The sequence below is a fragment of the Giraffa tippelskirchi genome, chromosome 2, assembly GCF_054371585.1.
Source record: "Giraffa tippelskirchi isolate mGirTip1 chromosome 2, T2T-mGirTip1v1.2.pri, whole genome shotgun sequence".
NCBI classification, from domain to species: Eukaryota; Metazoa; Chordata; class Mammalia; order Artiodactyla; family Giraffidae; genus Giraffa; species Giraffa tippelskirchi.
Window position 1 is genome coordinate 35737507 of NC_137276.1, and position 25340 is coordinate 35762846.

The following is a 25340-nucleotide window of genomic DNA, read 5'->3' on the forward strand; positions in this document are numbered from 1 at the left end:
TCTTGTTTATGGGACTGCTAAGTAAACCAGTTTGTCATGATCAAATCAGCGACTGAGGAAGATTAATCAGAAAGAGAGTACATAACCTAGCCCTGAGGGACAACTATTTTCTGGTCTCCATTAATCCAGGGCTCAGCATGTCCCTTTGAGTCAACCAAGCTCTTTATTATACAGTTGTGTAACTCACTCCAGTGAGCTTTTTCTAGAAGCTTTTACTACTTCCATCCTCCTCCCACAAAAATCCCGCCTAAAGGTTAAGAGCATGACTTCTGAAGACGGTGTGCTCAATTTAATCCCCTAGTCTTTCACTCTACAGCTGGGTGACATTGTGTCAGAACCTAGTCCCTTTATAGTTAAGTTTCCCAGTCTGAAAATGACCATGGTAGTGTCTACCTCATTTTGCTGTCCCATGTTGTGTTAGGTTTCTATAACTGCTGTAACAAATTATCATAAACTTAGCTTAAAACAATTCAAATTTGTTATGGTTCTGTAGGCTAGAAGTCCAATACAGGTCTCACTGGGCTAAAAATAAGGTGTCAGCACAACAGTGTTCTTTCCAGAGGCACTAGGGGAGAATTTATTTCCTTATGTATTTCAGCTTCCAGAGGCCACCCACATTCTTTGGCTCATGGCCCCCTTCCTCAGTCTTTCAAGTCAGAAATTTTGCATCTCTCTGACCATTCTTCTATAGTCATATTTCCCTCTGACTCTGACCTAGGCCAGAAAAGATTTTCTGCTTTTAAGGACCCATGGCATTAGGTTTGACACAAGTATTATAATTCTGGAGCATCTTCTATCTCAAGGTCTTAGCATTAGTCATACCTGCAATATCCCTTTTGTCATGTAAGATAATATATGTACAGATTCCAAGGATTAGATTGTGGACATTTGAGGGGAACCATTATTCTGCCTACCTCTTAGTAAGATCCCAATAAACTTTACTAACATATAAAAATGTCCTTTTTCCTATTAATCTGAAATTTCTGTCCTCCTTGGAAATTTCAACTCAAACTTAATCTCCTTCATACAGATTTCCCTAAGGAATCAGGTGGCTCAGGGGTAAAGAATCCACCTGTCAATACAGGAGATGCAGGTTCGATCCCTGGGTCAGGAAGATCCCCTGGAAACAGAAATGGCTACCCACTCCAGTGTTCTTGCCTAGAGAATTCCATGGACAGAGGACCCTGGTGGGCTATCATCCATGGGGTCACAAAAGAGCCGGATACAACTTAGCTACTAAGCAACAGCAACAACAAGGAATCACAAAACCTCTACTGACTCTAGGTTTAAGTTAGCCCATTTACCCACTCTACCAACAACTGTTTTAATAGTGAGCACTTGTTTTGATTAGTTCTTTCTTATAATTTGAATTTTGTTTGTTTTTGTACAGTTGACACTCACAGGACTGAAACACATGGCTGACTTCAGTGCAGGCTAGCTTGAAAGATCAAGAAAGCCCTGCTACATCCACATACTTATTCTACCAAGAAACCCTATCACAAGCCTGTTTCCACTGTCTTTTTTTTTTTTTTTTTTTGACCATACTGGGTGGCACGTAGATCTTAGTTCCCTAATCAGAGATAATAACCGACACCCCCAGCAGAGTCTCTTAACCACTGGACTGCCAGGGAAGTCCCTGTTTGCACTGTCTTGATAGTACAAGAGAATCCAGATCTTCCCTGGGAAATCTCACTTCCTCAAGCTGTAAAAACATACAGGAAAAAAAAAAATCTCTTCCCAAGTCCACCTGCACTTTCATATCATGTTAAGGTCCTTAAGTTTAGAGATGCCCCCCTTTTGTTTTAGCTTTCCAATTTCTTATAGTTTCTCCTAGAGTTCTGCACGTGGCTGAGAGAACGCTGGAGGGGTCTTAAAACCGGACAACGCTGAAGTTCTGAAGCCACTGAAAAGAGTTCAGGATGACTTAGAAAGGGGTTCCAAACAGATCTGAGCATAAAGCCAGAGTTTAATTAATCCATTATTGGTAACAATTAGAAATTAGAACAATATCAACTTGTAAAAAGTTAGTTTCCTCAAACTTGATCTTTATATATTTGACATTAAATATCACATCTGATAATGTGGTGTATTCAGTTGCCTTGATAGAAATCTGCAACACAAACAGAAAAGGTTACCTCAAATTCCCTGATGTTCACCATCAGAGCTTCACTGCAAGAAACGATACTTATGGGCTTTTGTTAGAGGGTATATAGTTTATATATATATATATAAACTTCATCCATTCCTCTGGTTATTTAAAATTTTACCCTTGGGTCAAGTCAAATCCCTGTACCCAGACCCCAGCATTTTGGCCCTTCCTCCAATTGCTTTTTGTTGTGTAGTAAGAAAAAAGAAACAAATTTTTTTCTTAGTAGACTGATCCTCAGTTGCTCAGGCACCACCACCTGGTGTTAGCACATCTGAGATGCAGATTCAGCTCTTGAGAGGGAAAATTAAACCTTTGGAAAACTGAACCTGAAACCAAAACATAAGATCTGAGGACAAATTTTATGGTATCCTACAAAGAGAACAGAGAGCCAGTTCTCTCTGCAGGAAAAGGCAGGCTATCTTAGCTCAGATGATAAGCAGGGCCAGAATTCATTGTTCTAAAGAGTAAAGCAAGGTGAGGAGAGTAGGACATAGGGCAGAAGCCAGCTTCTCATTTGGCGATCAGCTTCTGATGGGGCCTTTCTTTTCAGAGTGTTCATTATCCAGATCTTTCCCTCTTCTCTTCTCCAACCCTGATGCAATGTATCCAAACCCAGCTCTAAATGCCCGGCCCTGGGAAGCCAACCCTACTTACATACTCCTCACTCTTGACCTGTTTCAACACCTGCCCATAGGGATTACCTCAGCATTAAGCAGCAGTCTCTTCCCCTTAATTCAAGTTAAGGTGGAAGGAAGTCCATTTACCACTTCTTCTAAAACAGCTCTAGCTGGTTCCCTCTGTGACTTCTGGCAGATCTGTTAGTACTTGAAGTTTTTTGATAAGAATTTAAAGTTTAATGTTCTAAATAGCTCACTATGTAAATTTTAATCATGGACATAGATATAACATGCACATTACTGTGAAAAAAAGGCCTAAAGTGCTACATATCTAGGGACTTCTCTGGTGGTCCAGACAATGGATAAGAATCTGCCTTCCAACACAGGGGATGAGTTTGATCCCTGGTCGGGGAACTAAGATTCCACATGCCACAGAGCAACTAAGTCTGCACACGGCAACTACTGCGCCCTGATGTCACAACTGGAGAGTCCATGCAATGAAAGACCCTGCATGATGCCACAAAGAGCCTACACACCACAAGTAAGACCTGATGCAGCCAAATAAATGAATATTTTAAAAAATAAAGTGCTACATTTCTAGAAATCTCCAAAATAAAGAATTTCAGCTATAAAGCAAAATAACCTTAATAGCTATTTACTGAGCACTATTTTCTAAGCCTTTTATATTATCTAATTTAACCTTTACTAATTTAATTCACAATTTTATTAGTAATTAAGTTAGTACTAATTTTACTAAAATCTAATTTCAGCCTGTGGGGTACCTTTGCTATCTGCAATTTAATTTGGAGAAACTTGGAGAAGGCAATGGCACCCCACTCCAGTACTCGTGCCTCGAAAATCCCATGGGCAGAGGAGCCTGGTAGGCTGCAGTCCACGGTGTCACGAAGAGTCGGACACGACTGAGTGACTTCACTTTCACTTTTCACTTTCATGCATTGGAGAAGGAAATGGCAACCCACTCCAGTGGTCTTGCCTGGAGAATCCCAGGCACGGCAGAGCCTGGTGGGCTGCCGTCTGTGGGGTCGCACAGGGTCGGACACGACTGAAGCGACTTAGCAGCAGCAGCAGCAGCAGCAGCAGCATACCTCAAATTATTTTTCTACAAAACAACATGGACTACCAGATATACGCCCATAATGATTACTACTGGGAAACTTTCATTTCACAGACATCTAAGAGTTTGAATGGCCTATAAAACATTACATCTACTTCTCGTCAACCACAACTTATCATGCTCAAGAACAACAACAGAAAACTATGCCTGAACTTTTCCCTCTTTGGATAACTAAGTTTTACTGGTTGTGAAGAATTTCCCAGTAAGTCACAGGTGGGAACTGAGGAAAAGAACACAGAACAGCAAGAGTCGGTCTGGGACACTTGCTCGTGCAATTTTCTCATATTTTCTGCACCTACTTAGGACAGTCTCATACACAGCATCCCCGTTTAGAAACAGAATATTGATGCTCACAATTTTCTGGCTCGAATAATATCTAGTAAGCAGCCTAGAAGATTACTGCTTGAGCTGAATCATAGGCAGAGAATCCAGCAGAAGTGGGCAGAAGTCTACCAGGACTGCCATAGTGTAGTAATTCACAACCTTTCACCCACTTTTTAGAATTGAGCCAGTTCATGGATCCAGAGCCTACTGATTAAGGGATAAACTGTGTTTATGTGAGTTTTATTCAATTATCCCTAAGTGAGACAACTATTTTATTCTGAGTTTCACACTATGATTTGGGGACTAAATGCCCTCCATCTCCCCACCTCTTACTTTTCCTGCAGACTTGCATCATGAAGTTTTTAAGACATTTCTTATTTATTTTAGATAGCTTGTAGAATAGAAGCCTGCCTGCACCCAGATTTTGATTTTTTTGGCCCAGATTTTGATTGGAAAAATCTAGTGATATATTGTAATTTTTCTTGAATCTAGCTTCTTTCTCTTCTTGCTTGGACTTAGCAATTTGGAAACTAAACTTTTGGTCTTTTCTCTTGAAAAAGAAAATGTAAATACCTAAGGAAAGATCCTTGTTGTTTTTTTTTTTTTCCTTCAAACAGAAGAGTTATGTCTAATTTATTTAATTTGCTTACTTTTATTATAGCTGAATATCCCTTCTTTTTCAAAGCACTTCTTTATTTTCTGTTTCAGTTGTGTAAGAACAAGCTTGGGACAATAAAATCCTTAAAGCCTTAGTTTCCTTTATATTCACATTCCTTAATATAATTTTTTACTTCAGTGTTCAGAGATACAGAAGATAAAAGGACTGGGGAATATGCTTTTTCAACGTATTATGTATAAGGACCAAATTGTTAATAAATACTTCTATATCTGTAAAAAAAAAAAAAAAAAAAGTAATTTGGAGAAACTGAGACTTAGAGAGATTAAGTCACTTGTCCAAGGCCACACAGCTAGTGAGTTGGAGAAGACGGAGCAGTAAGCTGTTCTTGCTTTTCATGTTAATAAAAAAGTCAGATGACTGTTCTGATATTGTTTTACCCAAGGAATAAATGATTGTCAGTCTGGTCTGAGGAGGCTGGGGATAGTAGGGCACATTGGAAGATTGCACATGTTTGGTGAGTTATTTGGGGAGCAGTGGATATCGATTTCCAGAGATCCACTCAAAATTTCTCTTCAGGACTCCTGGGAGGGAAAAGATACCAGGAAGACTGACAGAGCAGGAGACGCACTCTGTGTTCAGTAGGAAACTAACCAGCCAAGTAAGGGTTTAATCTGTAAATAAAATCTTAGTCACTAAGAACTTATACTTTGAGCCACTTGTCTACAGACTAATAACCAACCTTGGGAAAGTCCCTCCCTCAGAAGGAGGCTGTAGAATGTTGCTGCCCTGGTCTGGCATTTAAATGGGTTCAAATTCCAATTCATCTCTTACTAAATGTGGGACCCTCTGTAAAAGGACTTAACTTGTCTTTGCTTCAGTTTCTTCAGGTGTGAATTGGGAGCAATAAAAGTCCCTAGCTTACCAAGTGGTGTCGGGATTAAAGAAGATGTGCTCATGTATGCTTAGTTGCTCAGTTGCATCCAATTCCTTGTGACCCCATGGACTGTAGCCCGCCAGGCTTCTCTGTCCATGGGATTCTCCAAGCAAGAATATTGGAGTAGGTTGCCATTTCCTCCTCCAGGGAAGCTTTGCAACCTAGAGATCAAACCCACATTTCCTGCATCTCCTACACTGGCAGGTGGATTCTTTACCATTGCATAATATAATATATCCTTTACCATCTATTATATTAAAGAAGATAATATATGTATAATGTTTAGTCCAGAGCTCATTCAACGTGGAACATTGGAGGTGAGGATTATCTGACATTTGTTATTCAACCAAAAAGCCCAGAATTTAGCTTCCTCTTTGGTAAAATAAAAATAAAAATCAGACACAATAATGTTCCTTTTTCTCTAATCATTAACAAAATAGCCTAATTTTGTATCAGAGTTCTCTGAACTTGAACCTCATTTTATCGCTGAATGCTTGATTGGTGGAAACTGCCTGAAAGTTGTTCTTATTGGGGCGAAGGAACCAGGACCTTGTCTTTAGGTTAGACTGCTGGTTCTGGATCCACTTTAGTGAGCCCTCTGGATCTTGCTTCTAAGTCAAGTGCCTCTTTGTTGTCCTTGGAGACGATGCTCATCTTTTGAGACACACATCGTGGTAGCAAATCGTTGAGTCTGTCTTCATTTCCAGGCACAGGGACAATGTCTGTATTGTTCACTACCAGCCCAGTTACCATTTGTTAAATGAATAATCCACATGCAAATAATACTTCTCATGTTAAGTTTATTGTTGTAAAAGCATGTTTCATGAGGTAGGGTATATCTCCACAAAAGAGTCCCTTCCTCATTCCTAGGAACCCTATATCAGACTTCCTGATCTTTAACCTCTTAGAATTTGCTATTATCATTGAGATGTTTCTTAAAGAGTTTAAGAGCCTTTGCTACATAACTGCCGAACTTTATCAAAATGCAGAACACAGGGTAGTCTTTATTGGCTCTAATCAATTAAGCCTTCCCTTTTAGCCACTCTTTGGAGAATGCCTTGACAGCTGCATTCCTCCAGCTTCTACCTTGGTACAGTGACCCCAAGTGGCCACAGTCTATAAGTGCAATAGAATGTGAACAAAACCCTGCCAGATCTGGGAGGATTCCTTCCTGCTGCAAAACTGTTGTCCAGGAATCTGTTCCATATCCCACAGGGGAGAACAATAGAAGGAAACCTGAAATTGAAGCCAAGTAAAATCAGTTTTTCTGAAATATGGGCTGGTCCTCAAAGAAGTTCAAAAGTAATTAGCCCCAGGTTCTCTTCATTCAACAGCTGCTTTTATTCAAAGCTTGCTATGTGCCAGGTTCTGTGCTAAGCTTTCAGACAGAGCTGGCTCATCCGTGCAGGGCTCAAGAAGCTGCTCTTGGATTAATACTCTGCCATCACCATCTGGTAGTTCTTAATAATATTTTGGACAAGGGGGACTCCATCTTCATTTCACATTGGTTCTGTAAATTATGTTACTAGTCCCGCCCTCAGAATGATGTCCAGAAAGCACCATTAACTTGCTCATCCCAAAGCTAAACATTTTAAAGTCCACTGAGCAATTAAAGAGCAATGGTATTTCCTCTGAATTCTACTCTCTCTCTCTTTCCTCTCTCCCCAACAACCCCCAGCACCAGCTTATAATACCAACTATTTTCTCTTCTCTTTCCTCCTCATTGTTGTGGTATTTTTATTATTATTCCTCATCCTGTTCAGTGCAACATCTCCATTCCTCACTCTTTCCTCATTTAGCTTTCCTTCATTGCCTGTTGCCCTTTCTGCTTCTCCTCTCACTTGTGCTATTTTTTTTCTCCTCTCAGCAAAAAGGATTTAGAAATGTAACTAATATAATGAAATGATAATAACAGCTGATATTTACTCCCTGGTCACTTTTGTAAAATAGCATCCCTGGACCTCCCTATCCTTCACCCTGATTTGTTATTCTTCATAGAATTTATTACTGGTTTTTAATTTATTTTTAGCTCTCTTCACTAAAATGTCAGCTCCCTGGGAGCAGGGAATTCCCTGATATAGCAGGGAATTTTCTGTATCAACAAGACTACTGACCATCCTTGACCACTTTCTGCCACATTGGAGATGCTCCATAAATATTTATTTACTGAATGAAGGACTGATCATTATATGAGCATTGTATGGCTCATGTATGAGCCACTACATTAAATACACTGAATGCCTAATTTGTGTGAGCCTTCTAATAGTTCTATCTATAAGTATAGAGGCAAAATTTGAACTGGCTCCAGAGCCCATTCATTTCAGTTCAGTTCAGTCACTCAGTCATGTCCAACACTTTGTGACCCCATGAACTGCAGCATGCCAGGCCTCCCTATCCAACACCAGCTCCCGGAGCCTACCCAAACTCATGTCCATTGGGTCGGTGATGCCCTCCAACCATCTCATCCTCTGTCGTCCCCTTCTCCTCCTGCCCTCAATCTTTCCCAGCATCAGGGTCTTTTCAAATGAGTCAGCTCTTCGCATCAGGTGGCCAAAGTATTGGAGTTTCAGCTTCAGCATCAGTCCTTCCAATGAATATTCAGAACTGATCTCCTTTAGGATGGACTGGTTGGATCTCCTTGCAGTCCAGGGGACTCTCAAGAGTCTTCTCCAACACCACAGTTCAAAAGCATCAATTCTTTGGCACTCAGCTTTCTTTATAGTCCAACTCTCACATCCATACATAACTACTAGAAAAACCATAGCCTTGACTAAACGGACCTTTGTCGGCCAAGTATTGTCTCTGCTTTTTAATATGCTGTCTAGGTTGGTCATAACTTTCCTTCCAAGGAGTAAGCGTCTTTTAATTTCATGGCTGCAATCACCATCTGCAGTGATTTTTGAGCCCAGAAAAATGAAGTCTGACACTGTTTCCCCATCTATTTGCCATGAAGTGATGGGACCAGATGCCATGATCTTAGCTTTCTGAATGTTGAGCTTTAAGCCAACTTTTTCACTCTCCTCTTTCACTTTCATCAAGAGGCTCTTTAGTTCTTCTTCACTTTCTGCCATAAGGGTAGTGTCATCCGCATATCTGAGGTTATTGATATTTCTCCCGGCAAGCTTGATTCCAGCTTGTGCTTCTTCCAGCCCAGTGTTTCTCATGATGTACTCTGCATATAAGTTAAATAAGTAGGGTGACAATATACAGCCTTAACATACTCCTTTTCCTATTTGGAACCAGTCTGTTGTTCTATGTCCAGGTCTAACTGTTGCTTCCTGACCTGCATACAGGTTTTTCAAGAGACAGGTCAGGTGGTCTGATATTACCATCTCTTTCAGAATTTTCCACAGTTGATTGTGATCCACACAGTCAAAGGCTTTGGCATAGTCAATAAAGCAGAAATAGAAAAGAGCCCATTCATTTAACTGTAAATAAATGAAACTGTCTCCCTGCTTGGAATACTTTGTTTTCAAAATAAAAAAAATTTTAACTTCTCTCTAATGTTTCCCTGAAGATCAAGCAGCTAACAGAATCATTTAAGTATTCAGTGAAAATTTGGCAACTACACAGCCCACCATCATCAGGAAACCCAGGCTTTTCTGGGGTGCTGCAGACATAGCAGGCCTCAGTCATAATCAGGCCCTCAGTTATTCCTAAACAGTTTCTTTGGATTCCATTTTATATCCACAACATTCAGCATACTACACCACTCCCATAAGACATTAGATGAGGTCATGATATTATATTAGCATCAAATATAAGCCTTAGTAAATAGGATTTTGAAAAGGGATACCTCTCTCCCTTGAATATTTTCAACCAAAATAAAATTTACATTATTCAGTGTTTCCCACCTGCTCAGAATTTCAAAATGTCATGAATGCTCATTTACTTCAACTCTCTAAAGTATACATTACATTATGCTGAAATGTATATCCCAGTGTAAATTAAATATAATAATAATAATTGCTAACATTTATCAAGCATTTACAATGTGCTAGGCTGGTATTGTGCTAAGTACTTCATATACATTAACCATTTGATATAGGTTTTATTATAATCCCCATTTTGTAGTTTTAGAAACTAAAGCCAAAATCAAACAACTAACAAATATTATACTTTTGATCTTAATCAGTGTATTTAATGAAATAAGATTTAATACAAATCTTACATTTCTGAAGATAAAAACAGCAAGAACATCCTAGAATTCTACAGCTGAATATAACCAGTTGTATTTTTTAGTATGTCATCCTAAGGTTTTATTGTGTTTACAGTTTAGGTTGTTGGTGTTTTGTTGTTATTGTTGCTTTAATGTTTCCTTTCCTAAAAGCATGTTATCTTCATTCTTAAAAACATTAAAGTCAAAGAAACTACAATATCCTGTTTGCTCTTAAACTGGTAAAACTTCATGATCAGCTTTTGGAAAAGAGCCCAAGAGAGTCTGTGAGTACAAGTGTAAAACAATTATGTTATCATAAAACAATTGCAAAAATTTCTTCTGGTACGTCATCGTGTACAATTCCCTTTTCCTCCTATTTTTCCCAGTCCTTGGCAGGGCTTTCGTTGGATACCTCCTCTTTTTCTACCTCCCACTAACGTTGCACTTCTCTTCAATCTCTTTGTCTCAGTCTCAGCTCTCGCAAAAAATTTCTGAACTCAAATTGGTTCAGACACGTTACAATTTCAGGACCTGTTCTAGGAGGCTAACAACAGACCTGCAGGACCCCATGAGGCATCATGAGCCCAGGCTATATCCAGGCATGAGAGGATATCCATGGGGGGCAGGTCTAATGAGCGAGGCTTGGCAGCTGGAAGTTCTAGCATAAATATGTTAGGGTCGTAGCCACCAGCACTATTTTACCAGAACCACCCTCAACATGAGGGTGCAATTCCAATGCACTGGAATTGATATACTAGTTGAAAACTATTAACTATGCTTGTTCAAGGCAGCTGGTAATACTGGATAAGGCCAACAAAGTACTAGTCTTGTAGATTCTTAAAGAATGGCTCCAGACAGCCATTAAGCCTACCAGGGACACGCACGCCCCCTAGAGGGAGCAGCTGGCAAGGAGCTGGGCATGTCTAGGCCAAATGGAGGAACTGGAATAAAAATCATAAAACCAAATGAGAAAATCTAGTGGAAATTATCATACGGTGGTAACATAATAAAAAAACAGTGAGGCCCAGGGCAAAAAGGATTAGGACAGCAAAACTAATTTCAGACCCCACCTGCTCATGAGTTTCAGCCTACCAAGAATATGTCAGCCAGGAGATTTTGAATGCCCAAAGCAAAGCCAAGCTAGGACAACCCGGGCACTAGCAGTAGATCTTCCTTTACATTTCTCTCTTTTCTTTGAAATTCAATCACTCTCTGCGTGTCTAACATCAAATTCCACTTCTCCACCAATTCAATTATTAGAGCTGCCAGATATGTCTATTGGGTATTTCATCGGCAGTACAAATAAACCATGGAAAAATATAATGTCTCAGCTCCCCCTAAAACTATCTCTCCTTTAAACTTAATACTTCAGGCAGTGGTCTCATTTCACACATAGATGAAAACAAACACAGGATCTCAGGATCATCTGATCCTTTTCCACTTTTCCACCAAAACAGAAAGAAGACCAAAGGAGCTGACCTAAGAGCCCAGTGGGGAAGTCAGGCAGGAGACAGGACGGGCCACCTGGGAGAAGCCTGCTCTTGGAGCAGCCCTGTATGAAATCAGGAGGTAGGGGGAAGAAAGCCTGGGCAGGTGAAAGAGACGATGGCCATTGACAATGCTGGATGACTTGAGTCCCAACCTCAGCAACTCACTCACGACTCCTCAGTGGAGGAGACCCATTCTCTCAGATGATGGTGAGGCTGAGAGTGACAGGAAGGGCTGTGGAGCCATTTTTAAATGACACTAATAGAAATCATCTATGGGTTTTGAGTCCCTGAGCTCTCTGACCTCACCCTGTTAGAGAAACAAACCCTTGATCTAACCCTGATCTGAACACTGACCTCAGAAACAAGGTGGGCAGGGAGAGGAAGCTAACTAACAGTTTGGGATTTTACAACAGAAAATGTCTGTGGAAAAATCCCTTTCTTTTGTGACATGGAAGAACAACTAGGAGAGCTCTTGGGTATTTTCTCTCTCCCTCAGTTTCCACATACAGAGCTTCTCCCCTGTATTCCTAGCCCCATCTTCTCAATGTCCTGACCTTCCCTTCACTGTCCCTTCACAAGGCCTCACAGTAGGTCCTGTGCAGCCCTCCTGGTCATTCTCCCTCCAACCAAACTCCTTTTCCACCCTCTCTGCCTTTAGAACTTGCAACTATTCAAATCTATTCAAATACTTCTGCCTTTTCTTATTCCCTGAAATGATGACTTTCTCTCTGGACTTCCTTTTTTCCTTTGTCTTGTAAGACCATCATTAGCTCAGAAGCTCATACAAATTAGTTCAACAAATATTTATCTAGCTACTGTGTGTCAAGTATGGTAGAAGCTTCTGCAGAGGATACTAAGATATAAATATACAGTCTGTGCCCTCAGGAATCTTTAGCCTGAAAATTGTTATGGCACAAAATACATGCAAGCGTACACACACCCAAATGAGTCAGAATAAATGCCCTGGATTCTTTGGGGCTTCAAAGGATGAAGCACTCACCTGTGGTTGATGGATCAGAGAGGCTTCACAGAAGAAAGAATATTTGAGCTGTGCTTTGCAAGATGGGCTGGATTTTGGCAGACAGAAGTAAGAGTGCAATTTAATAAAGAAAAGGAACCATAAGAACCAGAGGAAGAAAATATCAGGGCATATTATCAAACAGTAAACACTCCAGTTTGGCCAAAATGGAAGTCCTGTCTTTATTTTCCAACCCTCACATTTGGCCACATGAGCTGATATGTTCCGTAAGAGGAGTGGACCAGAACAGTTGACACAGGAATATCAATAACATACATAGAGAAGTGCTAAAAGGCAAATGTCAGCCTAAGAAGTCTTCATCTCATCAATTATTACAGCAATTGTTTAGGAAAAGTAATTTTGGTGAATATTGTCTCAATTAAAGGTTTGTTAGGGGACTTCCCTGGTGGTCCAGTGGCTAAGACTCCATGCTCCCAAAGCAGGGGGCCCGGGTTCAACCTCTGGTCAGGGACTAGATCCCACAGGCCGCAACTAAAGATCCTGCATGCCACAATGGAGATTGAAGATCCCACGTGCCACAACTAAGACCCAGTACGCAAGGTGGCTCAGATGGTAAAAATCCGCCTGCAGTGCAAGAGACATGGGTTCAATCCCTGGGTTGGAAAGCTCTCCTGCAGAAGAAAAGACAACCCACTCCAGTATTCTTGCCTGGAGAATGCCATGGACAGAGACGCCTGATGGGCTACAGTCCATGAGGTCGTATAGGGTCAGAGCTCTTTGTGAAGCTAACAGTGGGCATTCCAGATCCACTGGTGGTGACAGGCAGCACCTGGAAAAAATATTTGTGCAGTGTCTGCTCTTGTGATGATGGGAGAGTGCTGTGACTGCCAGATCTAAACCGACTCTTTCCTTTAGGAGACCTAGTACAAGACCCAGGACATTTACCCTCAGAACAGAAGGTAGGACACATCTAAGAACCAAAACAGGAAGTCAGGTCCAGTACCAGAGCAAGACTAGCTGATAGTTTCAAGGATGGATGAAGCCTGTAGATATTGGCCAGGGTTGAGAGACCAGGGGAGAGATGTAGAGAGGGTCAGGGGTTGAAGACTAAGGGCTCTGAAGCGGCAATGGCAGCAGAGGCCACAGTAATGAACACATGTCCAGGCTTCCCTGGTGGCTCAGATGGTAAAGAGTCCGCCTGCAATGCAAGAGACCTGGGTTCAAACCCTGGATCAGGAAGATCCCCTGGAGAAGGGAATGGCTACTTACTCCAGTATTCTTGCCTGGAGAATTCCATGGACAGAGGAGCCTGGCAGGCTACAGTCCATGGGGTCACATAGAGTCAGTCACAGCTAACACTTTCACTTTTTCAGGCTTCCTTTATTCCCCTCTCATGTTTCCCTTTAGACTTCTGACCTAGCCACCAGGCAGATACACAAGTTTTAGAAGGTGCTGGTACAGTATAAAGTATGTTCCACTTGGAAAAACTTACCAAGTTTCCCATTAGTGAAAAGCTTTGGTTTTTTTCTACCTGTTGAATAGGATGAAAAGCACCTGCCCTTATTCATGGATGTTCATGATGCTCAGATAAAATGAAGGTATAAGTAACAGTTATAATGGAGTTGTAATTATTCTTGTACTGTACCTACATATTGATGATCCAAGAATCAACCAATAAATATCAATAGCTTCCAATACCCCCAACCCTACCCTAGGCCCTTTGGAAAGATTCAGGATACATGTAATGCAAAATCAAATTTAAATTCAGATTTATACATATCTGCTCCTGGATATTTCTGAGACTAAAAAGACAGCACCAAAAAAAAAAAATCCTTTCACTTAATCTACAAATATTGGTCAACAAATATTTATTGACTGTCACTATCACAGTCAGAGATTGCCATCCTGTTCCCATACTGATAAGTGTCAGATACAAGCAGACAGTCAAAAAGAATTAAATTTTTTAAACTGTGCATTTAACACAGAGATATATGGTCTTTCATTTTAATCCTGTCCTTGAACTATGCAAATTAATCCCCATCTTACCAAAGAAACTATTTTTTAACCTTATGTAGAAATAAAAAATACATATCCAAGAGGGCCCCACATACCCAAGAGCAGCAACAATACAAATGAGCATTCTGTGTTTTTTCCTACAACTCACATCCACATCCATTCAAATATAAATGAGTTTCAATGATATGACTAAATGGTCTCTATATTTTTCACTAAGTAGTATTTTAGAGAAGACAATTGAAACCCGATGTAAATAAGATGGAATATCTATTTGGAGTTGGCATGCAGCCCTTTTTGGTCACTTGAAAGTCATTTCTAGTTTTTAACTTTGTCGTGATGAATCATGAAACAAATATAATACAAAAAATGTGGATAATTCATTCACCGTCATTTCTCTAAGGATAAAACTTTGAGATTAGGTATATATAGAATTGCAATCATTTCTCAAAAATTATTTTTTATTGTTATAGAGAAAAGTATAAAAAGACATGAATAAGACTACCTTATCACCACCAAAGAAGAAACAGTAAAATATAAAGGAGCCCTACCTTAAAGTAGCTTCAATGGGCAGCTCAAAAGACTGAATCTCAGCCAGGACATTCTCATAGGTTTGATCTGGGTCTTCTTCCAACATTGCTCCTGATTTTCCAGCTGCAGACATCATATTTTTTTAATGTAAGACAGTACTTTATAAGAGAAATGTAGTTGTATTATAATTCTGACAGGGTCTCTCTGTCCAGCCAGAGTAGCAGCAAAAACTGAGCTCACTGTCTGACTTCATGCTATCAAAATCCTTGCTTCCAAGAATGTTGCACAGCTGTTGCTGTCTTGTCTCTACTTATAACATTTTACTTATTATTAACCTTGACACAGTTTAGAAAGTTCCAGCCTGATGCCTGCTGTATTTATTTACTTGTTTCTCAAATACAGTAACTGCAAACTTTGATAGGAATTGGAACAATTACACTATAAAAAATTGTGAAAGACAATTGACTTGTTGGGGCACATATTTTAATGTTGTTTATGCTAAGTATGTGATTAAAGTTATACTCTCAGTTATTCCTACAACTCTACCCTTGTTCCCACGAACTCAAAAAAATAACAACAACAACAAAAAAACAGTCCTCTGGAATATGATTTTGAGCACTGGGCAAGCACTTTGGTCCCCCATCTCTTTAATTTCTCCACACTCTTCACTGCTGGGTGAAGTTAGACCACGATGGAGCCATTCCTTTTTTTTTGTTTCCTGTTCTAATACAAATGCTCCTGGAAGTGGTTGTATTTTAATACTTATCAGTTCCTATGCCTAACTGTGAGTGAGTTTGCTAGATCCTTTTGGGAAGGGCAAAAGCATGAAGATGCCAGGAGGTTGAAGAGGGCTGGTTGCTGCTGAGAGGAAGAATACACAAAAGAAGTAGAGGCCTAAAATATCAAGGAAAAATGTGGACAACAGATAGCCCCAGGTAGGCCTTAAAAATTAAATAGGTACAAATTTCCCATTACAATTTGTGTTAGATCATCTTCAATTCTGAGTTTAACCTCATGATTTCTTGCCCAGTACCACAAAGTGCATATTTAAAGGAATGAACAGGTACTTCCCTAGTGGTTCAGTGGTTAAGAGTCCACACTTCCACTGCAGGTGGCATGGGTTCAACCCCTGGTCAGGAAACCAAGATCCCGCATTCCACATGCCATGCAGCCAAAATAAATAAAGGGATGAGTGGTGACATTCTTCCATATGAGTCTATTTTTTTAAAGTTTTTATCAGAAGTGTTAATAATGCTGTGAAAAGAAATTGAACTTCTTTCTCCTCAAAATGTACTGTTCATGTAATCACAAAGCATATGTTATCAATTGCATCAGTTTTTCACTTCTCCCTACATCCATACCCTTGCTGGTGCCTCACCAAGCGTCCCTTAATGCTCCAAGACTTTGGGCTTAGCCCTGCAACTCCTGCTGGCCGATGATATATGAGCTGAAGTGATAGTACTTGAGCTCTAACCCGAGGGTTTGCAAAGCTTTACATGTTTCTCTTTGCCCTCTTACACCTCTGCCATCGCCTGAGAAATACATGCCCTGGCTGGCTTGCTGGTCCAAGGAGGAGGAGAGATACATGAAGCAGAGTCATCCCCATGGATCCACACAACTGCAGGAAGAAGCACATTTTCCCATCCAGCTGCAACATCTGTTACAGAGCTGCTCACTCCAGCCTGGGTCAGATCAGCTGTGCCCCACATACCCACAGACACAGGAAGAATAATGAATGACTGTTCTTTGCAGCCACTAAGTGATGGATTATATGCAGCAATAGCAAACCAATGCAGCATTCTTCACATCAACCCCCCCCAACAGGCTCAACTCTTAACCCCTAGTTCTCCTCCTTGGCAGAATGGAAGAAATGCACCAGGAATATGTCATACACCATTTCCTCCAAGAGGAAGTAATCATGGCCTCTTTCAAGATCTGACACAAAACAGTAACTTTCTGTCTGTGTTAAAATAATTTATGTGCAAGGTTTTAAATTTATACCAAATTATCAGATTATCTAAAAGCAGAATGTCTATTTGATTTGTATTTGTATTTCTCATAATACTTAATGCATTGCCCTGTAGGTGCTCAAGAAATGCTCACTGAATGAATGAAAGATTGACAACAAAACTACAGGCTAAGAGTTACTTCTGCCTTATGAGGATGTGTTTGGTCCAAATGATGCAAATAGATGAGACTTCCAGATAGAATTGATCAGACTGTGAGAATACATAAATCCATGATGGGAAATCATTCTGGTCGTAAGAGAGTATTGCTCATCACTTTACTATATTGTAGAGAACAAACACATGGGTAAGGCCACATACTCATGAACATACACCTATGATGACCTACCCAGCCTTAAATATAACATAGTTTAAAAATTGACTTTTATCCCCACATAACACAAATTTTTATTTTAAAAATTTTCAAACTTACAGAAGAATATCATGAACAGTCAGATAACCTTCATCTGATTCATCCATTGTTAACATTTTGCTACATTCGCCTTCTCCTTTTCTCTTTGTTTACTCAAGGGGATTCGGTAATGTAGGCATATGCTTTTAATACAAATAGTGATAAAATTGTGTTAATTTAAATAGAGTATTTTTAGAACAGTGTTATACTGTAAAGTAGTATAATTAACAAACCACAATAGTTTTGACTCATAGTTACTGCCTGACCTTGTTCCTACTGCATAGCGCTGTTATTCTCTTCCTGTATAGCCAGCCCCACCAGGAGACGCAAAGTCTTCCATCCTGTTGGCTTGGTTGCCTCCATCCGCCCCTCAGCTCTCCCCATACCTCCTCTACTCCCACCGGGCTCTCTTCTGCTCCTCCCACTTCGGTTAAGTGAATTTTTTCTCTGCCTCTTACTTTCTTCTAAGCCTTGTAAGACACAGGCTACAACTTCCTGTTTCCACTGACTAAACCAGCATCTTCCTTTTATTCAAAACTTTCCTTGAGTGCCATTTCCTGACGGAAGTCAGCACAGATTGAATGAACAGAAGAGAATCTCCTCCCAAGAGAAACAGTCAGGAAAACAACCTCCCCTACCCCATAGTGCTGACAACAAATTCACCAAATAAGGGAAAGAAAAGAAGGTAACGGAAAAATTTTAAACAGCCATATTCCAAGATACCCATAAAAGAGAATGGGGAGTATGACTGGAATGTTCCCAGTCTCAACCGTTAGCCTCACCTCCCAGCTGCAGCTCAGACTCTTTTACTCCTCTCTGGGGTCCAGTCTGACCACTGATGGGAGACAAGTGCATAGCTCTAGGCCAGTGACTCTCACTGGGCGATCCTGTCTTCTCCCAACCATAGGGCAATACCTGGAGACATTTTTGACTGTCTCAAGCTGAAGGTGGGTTGGAATCCAGTGAGCAGAGGCTAGAGTTTCTGCTAAATGCACAGTACAGTCCCCTACAACAAAGAATTATCTAGCCCCAGATGCTAGTAGTGCTGAGGTTGAGAAATCTAGCCCCAACTGGATTTTGGGGACACACCATCAGGCTATGCCCTGATCCTGAGCTCCCTTGTAAGTATTTTTTTTTCTTCTCTGTGACTGAGTCTTTGGTTTATTAATCTGCTAGGAACCCTCTAGAATTAGAAACTGACTCTTCTTTAAAAAGTAAGTTTATTATTAAAAAAAAAAAAATCTCGGTCAGTTTTTCGCATCCCTCCCTCACCAAAACTGGAATCCCAACCTCCTAACTCTGCATTGGAACCACCAATGGGAAACATTATGCTCATGGGTGTCATTGGCACAGGTGCCCCTTTTGCAACTTGCAGTCTCTTGGAAATACCTGGTAGCCTGGGGGCAAGGCAGGAGTGGCCAAAAGGTAGAAGGGTAACAAAAGAAGTGGACTAGCCTGACAATTCTCACCAAGAGAAATGGTTCTCAGTTCTCTTCAGAGCTGAAATCTGAGTTCCACCCTTTCACCCCTACTCCATTCTTTCCTGAAGAGGTAGTTTCCTCACCTTTATAGGTAATTCTTACACCTCTGTATGTTTTGATGGGTCCAGGAAAAAAAACAACAACATGGTTACCTAGGAATAGAAGAGAATTTCATAATATAATAAAAGGAGTCTATCTAAAAAAAAAAAACAAAAACAAAACCAACCCTCACTAGACTTCCCTGGTGGTGCAGTGGATAAGAATCTGCCTGCCAATGCAAGGGACACAGATTCCATCCCTGGTCTGAGAAGATCCCACATGTGGTGGAGCAACTCAGCCCATGCGCCACAACTACTGAGCCTTTGCTCTAGAGCCTAGGAGCCACAACTAGCGAAGCCCATGCACCTAGAGCCTGTGCTCTGCAGCAAGAGAAGTCCAAGCACTGAAACTAAAGAGTAGCCCCAGTTTGCAGCAACTAGAGCAAAGCCGGAGCTGCAATGAAGACCCAGCACAGCCAAAAATTAAATAAATTAAAACAAACAAGTCTCTTGGGTTGCAAGGAGATCAAACCAGTCAATCCTAGAGGAAATCAACCCTGAATATCATTGGAGGGACTGATGCTGAGGCTAAAGCTCCAATACTTTGACCACGTGATTGGAAGAGCCAATTCATTGGAAAAGTTCCTGATGCTGGGAAAGATGGAAGGCAGGAAGAGAAGGAGATGACAGAAGATGATATGACTGGATGGCATCACTGACTCAATGGACATGAGTTTGAGCAAACTCCAGGAGATGGTGAAGGACAGGGAAGCCTGGCGTGCTGCAGCCCATGGGGTACATGACTGAGTGACTGAGAACAACAACAATACAAACAAACCTCGTTAACATCTTATTGGTGACAAAATGTTAAACATTGGACTCCTCAGTTCAGGGAAACAACAATCATTAGCTCTATTTGAAACTGACCTGGAAGTCCTAGTGATAAGGCAAGATAAAGAAATAAAAGATATAAAGATTGGTAAGAAAGAAGAAAAACTGATATTTGCAGAATCCACGGTTGTATTATATAAATACAATAAATATCTAGGAAGTTGATGTGCTAACTAGGACTTGAGAGTCTATTAGGCCGAAACTGAAAGTGCTAACAGGATTTTAAAATATTAGGGAATGACATGGCCCAAGATTTCAGAAAGGCAGAATGAGGATTTCCAATCCCAGTGGGGCCAGAGGTCAGGATTGAGTTAGGGATTTATAAGATGAGCAAAAGCACAAGAAAATCTGGAGCAGCCTGGATGAGCAGGAACACCTGAATGGTTACCTAGGATGACCTTTAGCTTTTGCAGGTGACTTTATAAACTCATTTGTTGTGGTGAGTGGATAGGCTAGCTTTTAGGGTTGGGGTGATGCCACAAGTTGCAGCAGCTCTTCGTATGTCATAATACTTACGTAATTGACCTTTCACATCTGACTTGCTGCCTTACCATACATATCTGACAGTGTAACTTGAAATACAGGAACACTGCCTAGGCATAAGACCTGTGCACAAGAATTTCCACTTCCTCCCCCATAAAACTCAACATGTGAGCATCTAAACTCCACAACAGTGACTTGTGTTTATCTGTTCCTCCCTTCCCCTACCTGATATCTTCTCTGCCCAGCAAAACACTCGGTTAATTTTAAAACTTCAGCATTATTATTTTCAGGAGACTCTGAGCAACATGTTGTGTTCTTTGAAAGTTAGTTTTTTAAGAAAAATCTATGGCATCCAAAATAATGTTTCCAGACAGCCATTCTATATATTTTTTCCTATCATCTTCAAAATTCAGGATGTAAAACTTTATTACAAAAAGGATTTTGGTTCTTTAATGAATCTGTTTTTCTCAATAAGCTGTATTGCTACTGTTCTTTAAAGAATAGTTTTTATCTTGGCTGTGCTGCACAGCTTACAGGATCTTAGTTCCCTAAGCAGGGATTGAACCGCAACCCTCAGCAATGAGAACATGGAGTCCTAACCACAGGCCCTCCAGGGAATTCCCAAGAATAAAATTTCTGAGTAAAATTTTTAAATCTGTTCTAAATTTCTGATATAACTCATCACATTTTTCTGTTTATAAACTCATAGACGAGATGGTATTTCCATGAATATTGTATCATTACGGTTATCTGAACGTCTACTCCCTGGAACACGCCCTGGTTCTGTACGTCTCAGAACCTTTATTTATACATGCTGCTTCCTTTATCTAGAATATCCTCCCTTTCTTGTATGGAACATGGAAATAATAACAGTATCACCGACCTCATATGGTCGTTGTAAAGATTACATGACTTTTGAGCATTTATTAGGGAGAGCACTCTGGAGAGTGTTTGGCACATGAGTATCAGTATCAGTGGTTACTGTTAGTACTCTTTCAAGGCCTTGTTCAAATGCCACCTGGTTGTGTAGAATGATTGGCTACTATCTCCCAGAAGCCTTTTGAACATACTTTTCTGTTAAACACTTATCTACCTTACTGGACTATAAGCTACACAAAAGCAAGGAATGTGCCTTATGGTTCCTTATATTCTGAGCACCTAGCACGATGTGCGGTGTATGATGGTCCGGTATGAATGGAAGACTTTAGTGGGAATGATGAATATAAACATGAGTGGAGTTTACTGCTTAATTAAATTGACGTTTTTCAATTTGACAAGGAAATTCTGGATTAATTGTTGTAACTAACTGTGATTATTCTTTTTCCTTTTCTTTTTGCAAATCTGGGATTTCATTAAGAAAAGGGAAAGCTAAAATCTCTCCTACCACCCACCGTTTTTCTGAGTTCTCAGTAAACATACTTGCAATGGTAGAAATAGCTTCCCCAAGTAAATACTTGAAACTTATACCTCTTATGTTTGTTATGTGAGGGTGTTCTGATTGCAAAATTTTAGGGCACCCTTGTTGATCTTTTCCCGAGTAAATCTTAAACATTTTCATCCTGGCCAATAGAGAATCAACATCCGCAGTCCCACTGTCACAGAGCTGAATTATGGCGCTACCTAGTGGTCAAATTTGGCACGGATTTCACTGAAACTGGCTCAGGCTCTTCTAGGTTTTAATTTTAGTTTTTACATTGGCAATTGTTAAATGTCATCAGAAATCACTAAATATCTTGCTCTATTTTTCCTGGTATTTCTGAAAACTGTCCCATCTGTTCTACGTGTCATTTATCCTCCGTTCTTCTAGTTCAGACCTCTTCAGCAGAACTAAGAAGACATTCGGCAAGGTCTGTTACCAAGCTGCCAAAGGTACCCCCTTTCTCCCTCAGAAAAACCTGGATCTTTTTTGGGCTGAATTCAGAACACAGCTTTTTTGGGCTGTGATGTGAGAGGATAGGTCACCGTGTGCCCCATCTGAGTCTACGCACGTCTGGCGGGCAGCCCGTGGCAAGTACACCCTTCTTACACACATTCTTCTAAACAATCATCTCTTTTCCCTCTTTTGAAACCAAACAATTCCCTCAAAAATACGGTTTGAGGCATAAAATAGGAAATAGTATTAAGCAAACGGAAATGTTTTGCTTTAAATACTGAAGCCATTTGTTTACATTAAGAAATAGTTTGCATTCAAAGCCCATAATTGAAAAGAAACATGAATCATCAATCACAAGGAGACTTCATAGATAAGAAATAGGTGCTGGCCTGAACAATTGTATTAAATATGAACAACACTTCTTGGGAGCTTTTGCTGAGTCATTTTTCAGGAAGTGGGCTGTCCAGAAAGATTTCTACAAGAGGAACAATTGACAATATTTTCATATTAATAACCTGCAGTAACTTTATTGTTCTCAAAACTTTTGTTAATAAGTATTTTCCTGTTCAGCCAAAAAAAAATGAATCAAAAGACAAAGCTTAATCTGATTTATTTTTATATGTTTGGAATTCTTTTCTTCTGTAAGTGATATTAAATATATTTTAAAAAGAGTTATAAGACATTCTCATTCACATAATATCGGGAAATATTTTATTCTGAATCTTTTTTTTTTTTAAAGCATACGTGCTATAGTATATACTGGGCTCATTCCTTAGAGTGATTCCAAATAATCATTTTGGATTCAAATTCTTTTCAAGGCAGTGGCCATGTTGCCACTTGGTTTGAAGACTCTGAGAGTTCTCTCAGTTACCCTCCTCAGATAAGGGCTGAGTGTGGGCTCCTGGACGCCAACTAAAAGATTGGGCCATTCATACAAAGTCCCCTCAGAAAACTCCAGTAAAACCAGAGAAGACAGACAGGGTCAGTGAGTTCCCTGGAGACTCCCAAGTAGACATATTTGTTGGTCCTATGCACCAGCACTGAGCCTCTCTCTCTTAGCCTGTGACAAAGGGCTGAGGTCATCTGCCCACCAACGGTACAGTAAATAGAAAAATAAGATCATTGTACAATTATGATTTCTGTTAGTATAAAACATTATCACGCTTGTGGCCCTGACTTAACACAAATATATCTCCCACAACCTGCCGCCCCTGTACTTGCCCCCACAGAAGCTCTGCTGAGAAAGCCTCCCTTCGCACAAACAGTGTAAATTTCCTTCCATACTAGGTGATACACAAAGTGGTCCAGTAGCAGAATCACAGCAGGTTTCTGTGTAATGTAACAGTTGCATGCCCAGACTCCAGATCTGGACTTCCTGGGTTCAAATCTTACCTCTGCTAATTATTAACTATGTGACCTTGAGAATCTTCTGTGTCTGGAGTTTCCTTATATACATAATAGACAAGGCCTTATTTCATAGATTTGTTGGAAAAATTAAATTAAATAATGCAAATAAGTTCTTTAAGACTGTTAGGAAAGTAAAAAAATTTTTAAAAGCATTGTGGAAGCATTAATATTATGCCATTGCTTAATAAGGAACCATATTATACACCATTCGGAGAAGGCAATGGCACCCCACTCCAGTACTCTTGCCTGGAAAATCCCATGGACGGAGGAGCCTGGTAGGCTGCAGTCCATGGGGTAGCTAAGAGTCGGACACAACTGAGTGACTTCACTTTCACTTTTCACTTTCATGCATTGGAGAAGGAAATGGCAACCCACTCCAGTGTTCTTGCCTGGAGAATCCCAGGGACGGGGGAGCCTGGTGGGCTGCCGTCTATGGGGTTGCACAGAGTCGGACACGACTGAAGCGACTTAGCAGCAGCAGCAGCATTATACACCATTGAGGATCATTTGTTTTTTTAAGTCAACTGTTTTATAATTTTTCTATAGTGAGTAGTATTGTTCTCCTATTTCCTTTATAATGGACAGTGGTAGATTTTCTCTGATGCTCAATGGTCAGAGTTTTGAAAATATCAGTGACCCATAAAGATGTTAGCAGACTACAATACTCACGCCTGCTAAGTCAATTCGTGTGACTTAGAGTTGTGTTCAACTTTTTACGACCCTATGGACTGTAGGCCACCAGGCTCCTCTGTCCGTGGAATTTTCCAGGCAAGAATACTGGAGTGGGTTGCCATGCTCCACTCCAGGGGATCTTCCCAACCCAGGGATCAAACCTGCATCTTACATCTCCTGCATTGGCAGACAGGTTCTTTACCAATAGTGTCACTTGGGAAGCCCACAATACTCATATATCTAAATAAAGTTATTTCTTGTGTATTGATCTTTATGTTCTGCTAGTTTGCTCAGTTGCTCAGTTCAGTTCAGTCGCTCAGTCGTGTCTGACTCTTTGTGACCCCATGAATCACAGCATGCCAGGCCTCCCTGTCCATCAGCAACTCCCGGAGCTTACCCAAATCCATGTCCATCGAGTTGATGATGCCATCCAGCCATCTCATCCTCTGTCGTCCCCTTCTCCTCCTGCCCCCAATCCTTCCCAGCATTAGGGTCTTTTCTAATGAGTCAACTCTTTGCATGAGGTGGCCAAAGTATTGGAGTTTCAGCTTCAACATCAGTCCTTCCAGTGAACACCCAGGACTGATCTCCTTTAGGATGCACTGGTTGGATCTCCCTGCAGTCCAAGGGACTCTCAAGAGTCTTCTCCAACACCACAGTTCAAAAGCATCTATTCTTCGGTGCTCAGCTTTCTTCACTGTCCAACTCTCACATCCATACATGACCACTGGAAAAACCATAGCCTTGACTAGACGGATCTTTGTTGGCAAAGTAATGTCTCTGCTTTTAAATATGCTATCTAGGTTGGTCATAACTTTCCTTCCAAGGAGTAAGCGTCTTTTAATTTCATGGCTGCAGTCACCATCTGCAGTGATTTTGGAGCCCAAAAAAATAAAGTCTGACACTGTTTCCACTGTTTCCCCATCTATTTCCCATGAAGTGATGGGACCAGATGCCATGATCTTAGTTTTCTGAACGTTGAGCTTTAAGCCAACTTTTGCACTCTCCTCTTTCACTTTCATCAAGAGGCTCTTTAGTGCTTCACTTTCTGCCATAAGGGTGGTGTCATCTTCATATCTGAGGTTATTGATATTTCTCCCGGCAATCTTGATTCCAGCTTGTGTTTC

At 40.5% G+C, this 25340-nt stretch overlaps 1 protein-coding gene across 12 annotated transcripts in view; it reads right to left on the minus strand.

Annotated features, from left to right (window-relative positions):
* Positions 1-25340, minus strand: part of EXOC6 (exocyst complex component 6) — a 313607-nt gene that overhangs the window by 176828 nt on the left and 111439 nt on the right. For 3 of the 12 annotated variants that reach the window (XM_081554103.1, XM_081554153.1, XM_081554114.1), the window contains one exon: positions 14971-15073. In XM_081554103.1, the coding sequence (XP_081410229.1) occupies positions 14971-15073 (103 nt within the window). The other 9 variants (XM_081554128.1, XM_081554222.1, XM_081554095.1 and 6 more) reach the window with 7 other exon arrangements.